The sequence below is a fragment of the Podarcis tiliguerta genome (assembly GCF_965153285.1).
Source record: "Podarcis tiliguerta genome assembly, chromosome: 4".
Lineage (NCBI taxonomy): Eukaryota > Metazoa > Chordata > Lepidosauria > Squamata > Lacertidae > Podarcis > Podarcis tiliguerta.
In genome coordinates, this window is record NC_139537.1 from 22840939 (window position 1) to 22855609 (window position 14671).

General features: G+C 42.5%; 1 protein-coding gene across 4 annotated transcripts; it reads right to left on the minus strand.

The window, feature by feature from the left end:
• Nucleotides 1-784: 784 nt before the first annotated feature.
• EEF1AKMT1 (EEF1A lysine methyltransferase 1) lies at nucleotides 785-9239 on the minus strand. 4 transcript variants are annotated; one of them, XM_083436850.1, is made up of 5 exons: nucleotides 9181-9239; nucleotides 6309-6461; nucleotides 5069-5151; nucleotides 3875-4155; nucleotides 785-3471 (listed from the first exon to the last, which is right to left on the minus strand). In XM_083436850.1, exons 2-5 carry the CDS (start codon nucleotides 6456-6458, stop codon nucleotides 3335-3337), a joined length of 651 nt encoding a protein of 216 aa, XP_083292976.1. In that variant the 5' UTR covers nucleotides 6459-6461; nucleotides 9181-9239; the 3' UTR covers nucleotides 785-3334. The 4 variants fall into 4 exon arrangements, with proteins under 4 accessions (XP_083292976.1, XP_083292978.1, XP_083292977.1 ...); XM_083436852.1 differs by having other exon boundaries at nucleotides 7201-9212; XM_083436851.1 differs by having other exon boundaries at nucleotides 9067-9203.
• Nucleotides 9240-14671: the final 5432 nt, after the last annotated feature.

Here is a 14671-nt window from a genome sequence, read left to right on the forward strand (position 1 = left end):
CCCCCTTTTATCAACAAATGGGGAGGAGTGACAGACACCCTGAAAAGCCACAGCTAATCAGAACAGGCAGCACTGGGTAAAAACTGACCTGCTATAAGGCAGCTTCCTATGTTCCTCCATAAAAATGAAAAAGAAGAAAAGAACTCAAATACAGAACTGTGAATTTCTAATCCAATTGGAAACAAGAAATCAACTAATTAAGATTTCCCAAAATCAAGGTAGAAACTTCTGAAATACAGTGGTACCTCAGGTTAAGTACTTAATTCATTCGGAGGTCCGTTCTTAAGCTGAAACTGTTCTTAACCTGAAGCACCACTTTAACTAATGGGGCCTCCTGCTGCCGCTGCGCCACCGGAGCACAATTTCTGTTCTTATCCTGAAGCAAAGTTCTTAACCTGAATCACTATTTCTGGGTTAGCAGAGTCTGTAACCTGAAGCGTATGTAACCTGAAGCGTATGTAGCCCAAGGTACCACTGTATGGAGCCTGGCTAACCTTTGCATCCATAACATGTCCTTCTTCTAGAAAACTTCCCAATGATGAATTTAATTTCTCTCTCCATCGCTGCGCTACACTGCACTATACTGTGGCTCTTCCAACCAAACATTCCTTTGAGATTACTTCACAGCCCTGAGTCCATGGACCCCTAACAGAATCTCTGCATTCTATGCTGGGGTGGTGGGGAGGGGGAAGGAAGGCAGATTTAAAAGGAAAGAAATGCTTGTTGAATGCAGTCCAGACATAATTTGGGAGCACAATTCAAAAGAAACACTGGCAGCTATACGTAATTTTACATAACTTTTATGGCAGGAGCCCCTCCCTGCAACTTTTATTGGAAATTCAGAGGTGCAAATTGTGGTAGTCATTCACTTTAGTATCGAAATCAACCGACACAGAGGATTTTCCTTGCATCTGCCTTGTATTTTACAATACAACCAGCAGCATCCCACCATAATCTCCAGCATCAAACTGTTCAGGCATCTGTGACTACTATACTATGCAACTCACTGGCATGCACTGTCAGAGAACAGCTAATTTTAATGCACCCATTTGGCCACAGTTCATATGCTAAACTGGGTGAATTATGTGTATCTGCAAGTGTCTAACGCTAAAGTTGTGGTTTTCAAATGCCCCCGGGGAATCTTTTCCACATTGGCAAACTAGTTAATGACCTCTGCACATTTTGGTTGGAGGCGATTATTCCTAATGGGGAGGAATAAGAATTTGCGTGGGAAATGCAACTATTATTGTAGAGGAAACTGTTCCAATCAAAGAGCAGAGTACTTGGCGGCTTAAGTAAGGGCAAGATTTCAAAGTACAGGCAATATACAGGCTTAGACTGGAGTTCTGAGATAATGAATACAAACCAGACTCGAACTATTGAGGATTTTGTGCCAAGGCATATGTATCCAATGTTCTCTTTTGCTCTTATTTCAGAATTTAGTTCATATTCAAACAAAAATTTAAAACCTTTGGTGCATAAGTTAAAGCACAGGTGGCTGTCGCCTGTAGAATGTACCCTGCAGGGATACTGGGCAAGGGAGAGGTGCTATGGTCATGGGAACTGCTGAAATGCAGGGTTGTATGAAGATGCCAGGGCACTCAACTTCATAAGAACATAAAAGAGGCCGTGCTGGATCAGCTCAATGGCCCATCTAGTCCAGACAGCCTGTTCCCACTGTGGCCAACCAGATGTCTATGGGAAGCTTTCCTCTACCCAAAATATGAGGGGGAAAGAAAGAGCAGGTGTGTAAACACAGGGACCAGTGCATGGAAAGCTGGAAACCCCATGGGAAATGTTAACATCACACTTGACGTGGATGTCAGCAAGCTCTTCAAAGCAAACTGGAGAAATGGGAGAATTGTAAAAATGGGAAGACTGACTTAAGAGGGAAGTAAGTACTGTATTTTTCCACATATAAGACGATGTTTTTTATTATAAAAGAAAGTTAAAAATTGGGGGTCATCCTATAAACGGATAGTGCAGAGGGGGGACGGGTGATAGGTGGCATCTGTGAGCAGGAGATTGTCAGCGGTGATTTGGCGGGTGATTGGTGGCCTGCTGCCGATTCCCCCCTTTTCCTTAATTTGGAGTCCCAAAGAAATAGGGGTCATCTTACACACCAGTGCATGCTATACACGGAAAAATTCGGTAGTATCCTGCACTGCTGAGCAGCGTGTAACTAAAATGAATGGTTGCAACTTTCCTCCGAGTAATTGCATTAATCATTCGCTGGACTAGAGAGGAAGGGGCACGACACCTCCCCCTTCATCGTATCATCAGTACAGGGAGGTCTCATTATCCATAAAATCAGACCAATACTCTTTAACAGTTAGGGTTTTGTACAATGACTGCAGCTCAGCCAATGGCTGGGGCAGAATAAAAACCTAGCCATTCCCCATCTCCAAAGCAGAACAGGATTTAGGCAGTTTGAAAGGTTGGCAAGTCCCTGTACCATAATACATCATACAAGAAAATCTAAGGACATTTTATGGCACACAAGCGTAAAAAAATGAATTCAGTACTGTGCATACAACTTCAGTTTGATAAAGGTCAGAAAGGTTATCCAATTGCCTCTTTGGATCAATGGATGTTATGCTGCAAAAGTGCTTAATGGCTTATTCAGAGAAAAATGAAAATAGTTCAGGTTTCGTATGCGAAAATGCTGTGAGATACACCTTGAGTGTTTGATGAGGGTCACGCTCTCCCAAATTAGGAAATAATTGGGAAATAAGTATTTTGCAACTCAACCACATGATAAAGTCAGGTTCACAATACACCTGGGAAGATAATATGGCAGCCTAATAACATAAAATGCCCTTTTAAAAAAAAACTTCTGACATAGCATTTTAGAATAGTATAGTCTCCCGTTTCTGTGCAACATTTTAATAAAATGTTTCCCTTCCTCTCTAAGAAGGCAATAATTTATTACAGATCAAATACACAAGGCGGCAATTCATAATGAAAAATATGGAGCTTGTTACCAGTGCTGGAGTTCAGATTTATGCTTGCCAGGGACTCGTGAAGAGGAACTTAGTTACATCACTTGTTCTCAGCTTCAGCTGCCCACAGAATTATAAAGAGCAATAGGAAAGGGAGCAATACCTGTCAGTTGGGTTGGCAGAGTATAAGAAGTGTTTTGGTGGGAGAAAGGTTATCCAATGTTATTGCACCTGTTCCATGTCCACTTGCTCAACCCTTGCCTCTCATCACCACCTCCCTCCTATTAGCACAAATATTGCTGAATGTTAAAAACAAATTACAAATGTTCACACCTCCAGAGAAGGAAAAAAGTCCCAGACTGAAATGTTTGGTTAATTCTTTATGAGCAGTGTTAAGAAACAGAATCTAGTCCAGAATCATAGTTCACGTAACATCTAAATTCATTGGCTAGGTTTCGAGTATGTTTTGGAATAAACTTGCTCATCTTCACACCAAGATACTTAGCAGCATATTCCTCCATAACAGCACCTGCAGCAGAAAATGAACAGAAGATCATGTCTTAATGGAACAAAAAGAGCAAGAACTTTCTTGTTGGCCCATCCCATTTCAAACAGTGGCCAGCCTCAGACTTCTCAGAAGCAGGGCATGAAGGCAAATAGACTTTCTCTCTGGTTGCCCCGAGCAGCCAATGTCCAGAGTCAACATTGAGATTTCAGTTTGCTATCATAGCAAAGCAATGGCATATTTAAATTATCTTTTTTAACTACTCCTGTTTCCCCCACTATCCTATATCCCCTTACAACAGCTTTCTGTGAGAGCTGATTGTCTCCCAAATCAAGATGCTGTACAAAGTCATGAGCATTATCCTTTTAAATGAATGCAGACACTATAATTATAGATAATAAGATGTTAGATGTTGCAATGCTTATACCTGTACAAAGCAGAACCTTTCCTTTAGTCAAGTATTTTATGGTTTCTGCAGTTTTTCTGAGACACTCTTCAGACAGGTAGGGTGGATCTGCTACGACAATGTCAAAACTGTGTGCTGTGAGGTTGGCCGGAAGGTTCAAGGGATTGTTGTAATCATAGAAAACATATTCAGCTCCATACACAGAAAATCTTTGGTCATATTCCAATAAACATGTTGAAAAATCTTTGTTGTCCCGTTCTTTCAATTTTTGATAAACACTGGGTGCACTAACACATGCTATTCTGAAAAGATAAAGAAATAAAGAAAAAGGTTCAGATATTTAATCTAGAACTTGTGCTAAACAGCGTGTGCGTGGCAACCTGAAGTTCGCATTGGCATAACAATTACCCAGAAAAGAAGGATTTATTTTTTCGAGTGGAAATGCTAACTTAGAATCACTGAATTTAAGAAACTTCGCAAGCAACTGCAAACAAAACCCTCACACACCAAGTGGACTGTATCTTCCTTATTAAGAAAGGAGAACACCCACAACTATCTGCTCCTTCAGATATGACAAGGTTAAACAATGCATTTTTATTACCCGCATATTCCCAATGATATCTCTACTGACTGCATTGTGTATATTCAACCATTAGTTTTCATGCTCCAAGAAATGCAGTCCCCACCACACGTAGGAGCCAAGGGCTGAGCTTCTGTACTGCAAAAACAGTTGATCATACAGAGGTAATGTGCACAATTGGGACTGTGGCATGTCACAGGAACCAGAAAACATTGGTCCTCCAAACAGTTCTGGAATGCCATCTTAGTCAAATTCACAATAAATATAAAAGAGGTCTTAGAGATGGACAGGAGTTCTTAGCATCATTTTGCAAAGTTCCCTTGGACCTCAGAAGTGAGGCTTGAAATCCTTGCCTCAAGTCTCAGTCTCAATTCATCTGTAAAATGGAAATGTTGGTTCCTTCGTCACAGGTAGGTGATAAGGAAAGCTTTGCATGTTATATGCTATGTAGAAATCATAAACAACATTTCACAGTCCTGTGCTTTAATGATCAAAATTGTCTCACTATCAAAGCTGTATTACAGTGACGTACTACAAAAAGGTTGACAGATTAACATACTACGAAAACCCCCGGAAAACAGTATTACAGTATTTTCAAAAAGACAAAAACATGTTGCTAGATTTACAGAACTCACCTGCCACCGCTGCCAACTGCTCTTGCAGCCTCGTTAGCTAAATGGAGCGCAGTTTCAGCATCATACCAAAACTGGCTCAGTTGCTGGGGGTAATAAAGCACAAATATCAGTAATACACTTTTCTTGTACAATAAATGTCAACAGAATGGGGGGAAACACAGACATCTGACTAAGCAAAATGGGGCTCAGGGTTGTATATGGCCTCTACTACAGATATCCAATAGTGGTGTCCTTTTCTCTTTCCATTTCATTGTCCCCGAGGTAAAAAGGGCACACAGAAGAAAAAGGGAGACACAACATGTCAATGATCGTGGTAGAGATCTGAAAGGTCAGACTGTGGAAGGATCAAGATGATAAGATACAATGGACTGAGTAGACAATGCTGAGTGTGGGGAGGGAGCCAGAGAAGCATCAGCAGCAACAGGGGTTAAGGATTGGCTGCTGGGTGCAGACAGTGGACATACACACCTGAATCACATTCATGGTAACAATTCATAATTTGTTACCGTATTTAAAATATGTATATGTGTGTGGCCCAGGCTTATGCGACACAGCAGGAACTAGCTGCCAAGAGAAGTGGGCAGGGAAACTAGAATGGGAAACAAGCAGGGTGGGGGAGGACCACATGCTTGATGCTTGGAAGACATATGAGACTTTCACGTCCCAAACTGGGATCAAGAATACAAGTAAGATTTTCCTGGCTCCACTCTTGGTTCCCTGCACCCTCCAAATGTCCAGTTCATACCCATTTCTTTGTCATGAGAAAAACTGGAAAGTACAGGTTAGGTAGAAAAAGCTGAGCCAATGATAACTTTGTTTCTTAGTATTAAATTGGATCTTCGGTTCCGCTTAATTTTTCACTGAAGGAAAAGATAATCTCTCTTCCACTTTCCCAAACTGCAAGTTTCCCATGAGAAGCAAGCTAATGAGTGGAAATAGTGCGATTATACTAATGCAGTCAATGTCTAACAAACAGAGGAACACACACCACTATAGACAATTTGCTTGCCCAGAGTCTACATTCTGTGAACTGTTTCTCAATACAGCAAGCGGACTTTAAAGCCAAAACCAAGTAAAAAATTTCATCTGAGCTGTAATAATAATGGTGGATCTCGATGTCATTTAGCATTCCAACTATTGATAGTTTTGTTGGGTGCCTCTCTTATCATTTCTGTGATCCTGTACCATTCTATAGAAATGCTACCACAAACCGTATTTTAGTCAAAATGCACCTGCTTACCCAGTTCTCTTCTATTGAGCCAAGAGAATTGTTATCAAATCTTTCTGTTGCCTTAAAGTCTTCTCTCTGCTGTTGCTCAATATAGAACTCTTGCAGAGCAGATAGGGCTTCAGATGAAAGCTGAGGGACATCATCGTCACTGTCACTCATTTTCTAGACACAAAGGAAAACAAAACAACCCTTTTGTTAATTAACAAAAATCTTCAAAAGATACAGGGATTAGCTGTAAAATTATATCTCTTTGACATAAGAGGCAGAGATGAGAACATTTTCTCGTTTCTGGCAACAACAAAAATAGGAATCAAGGCAATTATTTCAGAAATATTTTAAATTTCATACATTTTGACTGCCCATACATCATGGAGAGCATCTCTAGGAATCCTTATAGAAAAGGAGTTCTCAAATACTGTGGGTGTTTGCAGCTGATATTATTCCAGATTAATTCCCTTCCTATGTTATTTTCATGTTGAAGTTACATTTTAATTGGTGGGGAGCAAGAGAACTAGAAACACTCTTTAGTTTCACTTTTAAGGTGTCAAGCAAAATTATTATGTTTAAACTGTATATTTTATTATTCTCCTCTGAGCCAATATCAGCACAGCTGTCAACTTCAAAAGAAACATGTTTTCATGTCTACAAACTTCCAGCTGTGTATATTTATGGTATGTTAAACATGGTTCATAATGAAAAGTCTTGTATGGATTAAGATCATATTTGACAAATGTATGCCTAAACCAATTTTTTAGTAGTAGTAGTAGTAGTAGTAGTAGTAATAGTAATTTTATACCCCACCCATCTGGCTGGGTTTCCCCAGCCACTTTGGGCAGCTTACAGTACATATAAAAAAAATTCTAAAACTTAAGACATTAAATTTTTCCCAATACAGGGCTACCTTCAGATATCTTCTAAAAGTCTGACAGTTGTTTATTTCCTTGACATCTGATGGGAGGGCGTTCCACAGGGCAGGCACCACTACCAAGAAGGCCCTCTGCCTGGTTCCCTGTAACCTCACTACTCGCAGTGGGGGAACCACCAGAAGGCCCTTGGAGCTGGACCTCAGTGTCCAGGCTGAACCATGGGGGTGGAGACGCTCCTTCAGGTATACTGGGCTGAGGCTGTTTAGGGCTTTAAAGGTCAGCACCAACACTCTGAATTGTGCTTGGAAACATACTGGGAGCCAATGTATTTCAGGACCGGTATTATATGGTCTTAACGGCCACTCCCAGTCACCAGTATAGCTGCTGCATTCTGGATTTATTGTCGTTTCCATGTCACCTTCAAATGTAGCCCCATGTAGAGTGCATTGCAGTAGTCCAAGTGGGAGATGACTAGAGCATGTACCACTCTGGCAAGACAGTCCGCAGGCAGGTAAGGTCTCAGCCTGCGTACCAGATGGAGCTGGTAGACAGCTGCCCTGGACACCGAATTGACCTGCACCTCCATGGACAGCTGTGAGTCCAAAATGACTCCCAGGCTGCGCACCTGGTCCTTCAGGTGCACACTTACCCCATTCAGGACTAGGGAGTCCCCCATACCTGTCCGCCCCGTCCCCCCAAAACAGTACTTCTGTCTTGTCAGGATTCAACTTCAATCTGTTAGCCCCCATCCATCCTCCAACTGCCTCCAGACACTCACACAGGTCATTCACTGCCTTCACTGGTTCCGATTTAAGAGAGAGAGCTGGGTATCATCCACATACTGATGAACACCCAGCCCAAACCCAATGATTTCTCCCAGCAGCTCCATATAGATGTTTAAAACATCTCTCAAGTGCATTACAGAAATGCTTCTTTAAAAATTATTGCCTAGTTCACCACCACTCTGGGGCTTATGTGACCAATTTATATCAGAAACATATAACCGATCGGGACACAGTTTCTTCATATAACTTTGTATAGTGGTTGGCGTGTGGGGTGAGGTTTAGAAATAGTCAGACTCAAGCCCCACTTCGTCATAAAGCTCACGATGCGTCGGAAGTCGCTTTGCCATTTGACCTACATTGTGTTATTGGTTTTGATTTTTATCTAAGCAGAGATGAGAAGCCTGCGTCCCGCCAGACGTTGGATTACAACGCCTACCATCCCCGACTACGGACTGTGCTGAGATTGCCACAGGTTCTCCATCCCCAACCCGAGTAGTTCAAGGAAGCCACCACACTTAAGACCCTATTCGCCCAATTCATATTTGCAGGTGCTGGAGTGAAGGAAAGCCTTCCTTGACTTCTGCTCAGCTGCAAACTCAGCAGGGAACTCAGCCAAGGGGCCAGGGAGAGTTTTACACTATTCCTGAAGCGTTTTGGGCTCGCTGCTTCTTCTCAATACCACCCACTTGTGCAACCTTCTATACGTTCCCTCTTCCTGTCCTTTCAAAACGAAAAAGAAAAAGGGGGCACCCGGGCTAGCGACTTCGAGAGCGCCCCAAATTGCTATGCATGCATCCCTGGAAGGCGGCGTGAGGAAATCTCAGCTAAATATAAGAAGTTTGCCACACTGACTGCCAAAAAAAAACAAGTTTTTAAAGGAAGTGCATTGGGAACTGCGGCGTGGGGGGACTCTGCAAACACACGCAGACACACCTGACCTTCACAAGGAAATAAACACAAAATAAATAAACCCAGAGCGCTATTTGCGGGAACATGCTGCCTCACACGCCCCATTTGCCCCTGTCGCTAACCTTTTCCATGATGCTGTGAGCCCAGCCCAATGGAAACCTTCTCTCCCCACCCGCCCCGTCCCACGGCACGTCCTCTCTGTCCAACCTATTCCCCCCATAGGCACAACACTGAGAGCTGCCGGGCCTCCCCATCTCGTCTTTAGGGACTCCGCTCCTTCCCTCCCGCGCCGGCAGCCATTTCCCCTTCCCCGCCACTCACCGCAGCGCGGCCTCTCCGCCCGCGGCCTCCCTTCCTCACGCTCCGCCCGCCTCCCCTCGCGAGCAGCCGGGAAGCTTCTCTCTTGCGCCCTCTAGCGCAGGGAAAGCGGCTCCTTTGCTCGCCCTGTTTATCCCTCAGAGCGAGCCTGATTTTTTTTACTATTTACTATTTTTACTATATCTTGCCACCTACGTTTATGACACACCTCTATTATTTTATATCAACGGTGTGTGTGTGTGTGTGTGTGTGGAACGGGCCAGTTAATAAACATGCAAAGCTTACCTATAAACCAGTTAAGGAAAACCGACTTGGAAGCATGAGAATTAGAATAAAGAGGGGAGAGAGGCGTTTAAATAATAAGGGGAGGGAGCTATTTGAAGGGAATAAGCAGAACTCGGGGGGAAAGAGAAATGGGAAACGAAGGGAAGGGTTTTTTTAAAAAATGCTATTAGAGAGAACAACATTCATTAGTTCTGTATTATAATTAAGTTCAGCTACATGACCCTGCCAGTTATTGCAAAAGACCTGAGGGGGCTTCAGTTACTCGGACTACCAGATTTATTTAGGATTTGCAGCCTACCAGGAAGTAAGACCCATTGAGTTGAATGGGGCTTGCTCCCAAGTTTAGGAATTGAGTCTTCGTTCTGAGCAAGCTTTTTCTCTCTCTCCAGTTTGTACATTGGTGTAACTAATCAGTTACTGTTAAGTAGTGCTGTTCCAAATGGTTACTACATATATAAAATTGGTTAGCCTGATGGTCATGGCTATTGCCTGGTTCGACAACACTTCCATACTGCCACAAGTCCTGGGCACCACTTAATATGAAATCCAGGGTTGCTGCCCCTCTGGTTGATTCAGTGGCCAACAGTTCTAGGGAAGTGCCATGCAAGGTACTGTATCTAGAAACATTACCTCTTTTGCCATAACAATTCATCCCACTAATATCAACTCCATGTTGCACAAGGCTCAAGAGGTCATATGACCATCATTTTGTTGTTTCCTGACAGCTCTCATGGAACAAGAATTAAACTAGATCTTCAATGGGCCATCAAAATCTTACTCTTGCTAATACAGTGGTACCTCGGGTTAAGAACTTAATTCGTTCTAGAGGTCGGTTCTTAACCTGAAACTGTTCTTAACCTGAAGCACCACTTTAGCTAATGGGGCCTCCTGCTGCCCCAACGCTGAAAATTTCTATCTTTAATATTTCCTCTAGGAATATTTTAAACAGGGCTGTACAACCTTCAGGATAGCTGACCTGAATGCATTATAATTGATCCATGTTCTGCTTAAGATATTCCTATCACTGTGAGCTGCTTACCCAGGGCACGTTGTAATTAATGTGCGCTAGCTTTAAAGACAGAACTGCAATGGGGCAAGTAACAAATACAGTGGTACCTCGGGTTAAGTACTTAATTCGTTCCGGAGGTCCGTTCTTAACCTGAAACTGTTCTTAACCTGAAGCACCACTTTAGCTAATGGGGCCTCCTGCTGCCACCACGCCACCGGAGCACAATTTCTGTTCTTATCCTGAAGCAAAGTTCTTAACCCAAGGTACAATTTCTGGGTTAGCAGTCTGTAACCTGCAGCATCTGTAACCTGAGGTACCACTGTAATGTTTTATCTTGTGCCTCCTTTCACCTCAACGGTAGTACTGACACCAACTTTGGCAACAAAGCATGTACTGCATTGCAATGCTATGAGGTGTTCGCTATTGCTGTGTCTGGGGGAATTATTGATCACTCCACCAGGCGTGCTGTTACCTTGGCTGCACCCAGTATTAAAGCTCCTGGCTGATATCTGTAGGATAGCCACCTGGTCCTCAGTTTCTTCCTTTAACAGGTGCTATGGATCAGATACATTTTCCTTGGTCAAAGCTTTGTTCAGCAGGCGGGTGCTCCAGAAGAAAGTCTCTGTGTAGTGGAGGTCCCCTGGACAGTTAAGTCCAGCCAAAGGCAACTATGGAGTGCAGCACTCATCTTGCTTTCAGGCCGAGGGAGCCGGCATTTGTCCCCAGACAGCTTTCCAGGGTGATGCGTCCAGCAAAACTAAACCACTTCTGGTGCAACAGAGCACCGCGACAGAAGCCAGAGTGCATGGAAATGCCGTTTACCCTACGTTTGACTATAGATGGTTGCTCAGGCAAGTTCCATCTTAGGATCCTTTCTGCAACTGCAGAAAAATTAAATATTGGTTCTTATTTGAGTCAGGAGATTGATAGAATCTTCCCCACTCACTGTTTCTCCCTTTCTTTCTCACTGCAGGGTGGAAGGTGGGACACAGTAATCCTGATTGTAGTAGTATGTTTACTTGGTTTGAGTGAGAGCTGTTCTCCTACTGTTCCCGCTGCCATGGCCCTTTTTCTTCTTCTAATGTTAATTGGAACTAGTTTGTTGTGGTGAAGAGTGTATGGCTGTTGAAAGCTGGACATCACTCAGGTGTGTTAATACATTGCTTTTTCCATCTTGGTACTGTTATGCCCTGGAATATGGAGAAGGGCTCTCTTTCTTGCAAAGAGACAGACTCTATGAATTGCATCCCCCTTGTCTACTAGTAGAACAAATGGGAAGAATAACCCATCTGATCATGTGTGTTTATGTCTTTGTATAGCACCTAAACAAGGCACATCATCATGATCATGGATGCAATCCTAAGCATGCTTCTCTGGAAGGAAGAGAGCCCCTTCCTTGAAAGTTAATCAAAATCAACAGGACATGCATCAGAGAAATTATGTCTAGGGGTGAGTGTGTTAATATGAAACACTCTTATTCCTCTTTCAGAAATCTAACCTGTGGAACAAAGTTCATCTCCCTCCCAAATGCACCATTCTCTTTCTGTGCCCCTCCAGATTATTTCTCTTTTTCATGCCACCAGCAGCTGCTATAGCTTACCCACTGGAATTGGGGCCCAGACTGGAATACATCCACAAACGTGGGTGAAAACATCATACAAAAATGCCTAATAGATGACACAATGCATATATAATATGCATGAACATGTTTTTCAGTTTTACCTTTGAGTCCCAGAATTTTAAAGCAAGCTGGTGCACACTGTAAAGGAGCCTCCACACCACCTACAAACAGCAAACCGGCTGGCTGTATTACAAAGCCTCTTAGTCTGCTTTGCTATGAGCAAAGGAGATACATAAACCCATTGGCTCTATGTTGTTCAGATTCTAGCCTGTGTTCAAGCCAATATTTCAGCCCAACCCTAACTCCTCGGGTGATACTTTGATGCAGTACAATTTTTGTTTGGTCTAGAGACTGCATAGAAATTTTAGTAACTACAGTGGTACCTCAGGTTAAGTACTTAATTTGTTCTGGAGGTCCATACTTAACCTGAAGCACCACTTTAGCTAAAGGGGCCTCCTGCTGCTGCCGCGCCGCCGGAGCCTAATTTCTGTTCTCATCCTGAAGCAAAGTTATTAACCTGAAGCACTATTTCTGGGTTAGCGGAGTCTTTAACCTGAAGCGTATGTAACCTGAGGTACCACTGTACTCACATTTTCAAACCGTAAGAGTGTGGCAACAGAAACTTACACAATGAGCAAGAGACAAGGAAATACTAATACTCTATTTAAATATCTGCTCCAAAGTACACCACTGCAATAAAATAGAATTAATGAACTGCCCGAAGCCTACTTTGTCTTCACTCCAAAGGAAAGCAGTGTCCAACCTAGTGATAACAGAATAAACAATACAGGGAGGGAGCTGCAGCCCAATATAGGAAAAAAAGGCAGTAAGGGAGCCCCTAGCTACTTTAAATGAATTTAAATATTCAGGGCCTGATGAGTATCACCTGAGATCTTGTGGATGTAATCTCAGTCTCCATCTATAATTTTTGAAAATTCTTGAAGAATAGGTGAGGTCCCTACAGTATGGAGACGTGCAAATGTTGTCCTAATCTTCAAAAAGGGAGGGAAAGACCACCAGCTTGACATCAATCTCAGGATCAGATAATTAAACAGCCAGCCTATGAGCACTTAGAAAAGGATGCTGTGATTACAAAGACCCAACAGGAGTTTCTCAATAAACAAGTTATAACAGACAAATCTCGTTTCTTTCTCTCTTTCTTTTTTTGATAGTTACAAGCTTGGTGTATCAAGGGAATGTTGTGGAAATAGTGTATCTTGATTTCAGTAAGGCTTTTGGCAAGCTGGAATGTGTGCAGAGGGTGGCAACCATCAGTCATCGAGGGCCTGGAAACCAAGCCTTATGAGGAACAGTTGATAGAATTGGGTATGTTTAGCCTGGTAAAGAGGAGACTGAGGAGATATTATAGTCATCTTCAAATATCTCAAGGGCTATCATATGCAGGGTGGAGCATATATGCAGGGTTTTCTCTTGCTCTAGAAGCTAGGACTCAGACCAATGGTTTCAAGTTATAAACTAAGAGATTCCGACATAACATCAGGAAGAACTTTCTGACAGTATGAGCTGTTCAACAATAGAACAGACTCCCTTGGAAGGTTGTGGACTTGCCTTCCTTGGCAGATTTTAAGCAGAGGTTGGAAGGCCTTCTGTCAAGTATGAGCTGGTTGAGATTCCTGCATGGCAGGAGGTTGGAATGAATGACCTTCAAGGTCCCTTCCAACTCTACAATTCTATGAATCTATACTCAACTACAGTATATTCTGCTGATCAGTAGGTTTTAATTCTATACAACTTCTCTCTAGCCCACAGTCCCCATGTCCATCCTTTTTATTACAAGGGCACTCAATTTAGGATCCAACGGCATCAGCATAATTCCCCACCCCAGAGCATATGTGGCTTTGCCTCAATAGCTATTCTAATAGGTAATCAATATAAGACCATACATTTCAAAGTGGGTGGGTGGCTAATTTCAGGCATTTCTCCAGCAACAATACCATCTAATCCAGAAATTAAAGAGTATTTATTTGTTGAAGAAGCACTTGAAAATCCAGAGTTTGGGAGATAACTTCACTAGTTTTGAACAGCTGCTGCTCTCTCATGCCAATTTTTAGAGCTTTCTGGTTTGTAAGCACCTAGCTTGTTGAATGTACTGGTCATCCATATGAGCAGCAGAATTCCTTGAGAAAACTAGTGTCTGGGCTTGGCTAAAGAGACTGCTGAATACGAAATACTCGACAATAAAAACATTCCCATATATTGAACATTATAACTGTTCCAAGAAAAGTTCAAGAGGCTTGTCTTCCACTAAATTAACCCCACTTCCACTGACTATGACAAATACCATTCTGACATATCTGTAAAACTGGCAGAACACCTTCCCTTCCCATACCTTTGCAGCAGTCAGGCTGCTACCAGAAAAAGCAGGAAGAAAAATAAGATGTATTTTAGCAAAACCAGTATAATTAGAAGTAGAACAAAAATGAATTCAATAGCAAACCAATATGTACAGTGACAGATTTCCCAAGGGAAATGGATAATCTACAGTATGGTTTGTTCATTCCTCATTCTTATGCTCTGTTCTAAAAGTATGAAAGGAACCAAATATAGAAATCAACATT

What these genes read in the sequence shown, in the direction of transcription:
- EEF1AKMT1 (XM_083436852.1), bottom strand. Translation starts at nt 7,914, where the DNA reads ATGGGGGCTAACAGATTGAAGTTGAATCCTGACAAGACAGAAGTACTG. An exon ending in CTTTTAGAAGATATCTGAAG is followed by an intron (nt 6,462 to 7,200) that starts GTAGCCCTGTAT and finishes CTTTGTGTCTAG; the next exon opens with AAAATGAGTGACAGTGACGA. An exon ending in GCTCAATAGAAGAGAACTGG is followed by an intron (nt 5,152 to 6,308) that starts GTAAGCAGGTGC and finishes TATTACCCCCAG; the next exon opens with CAACTGAGCCAGTTTTGGTA.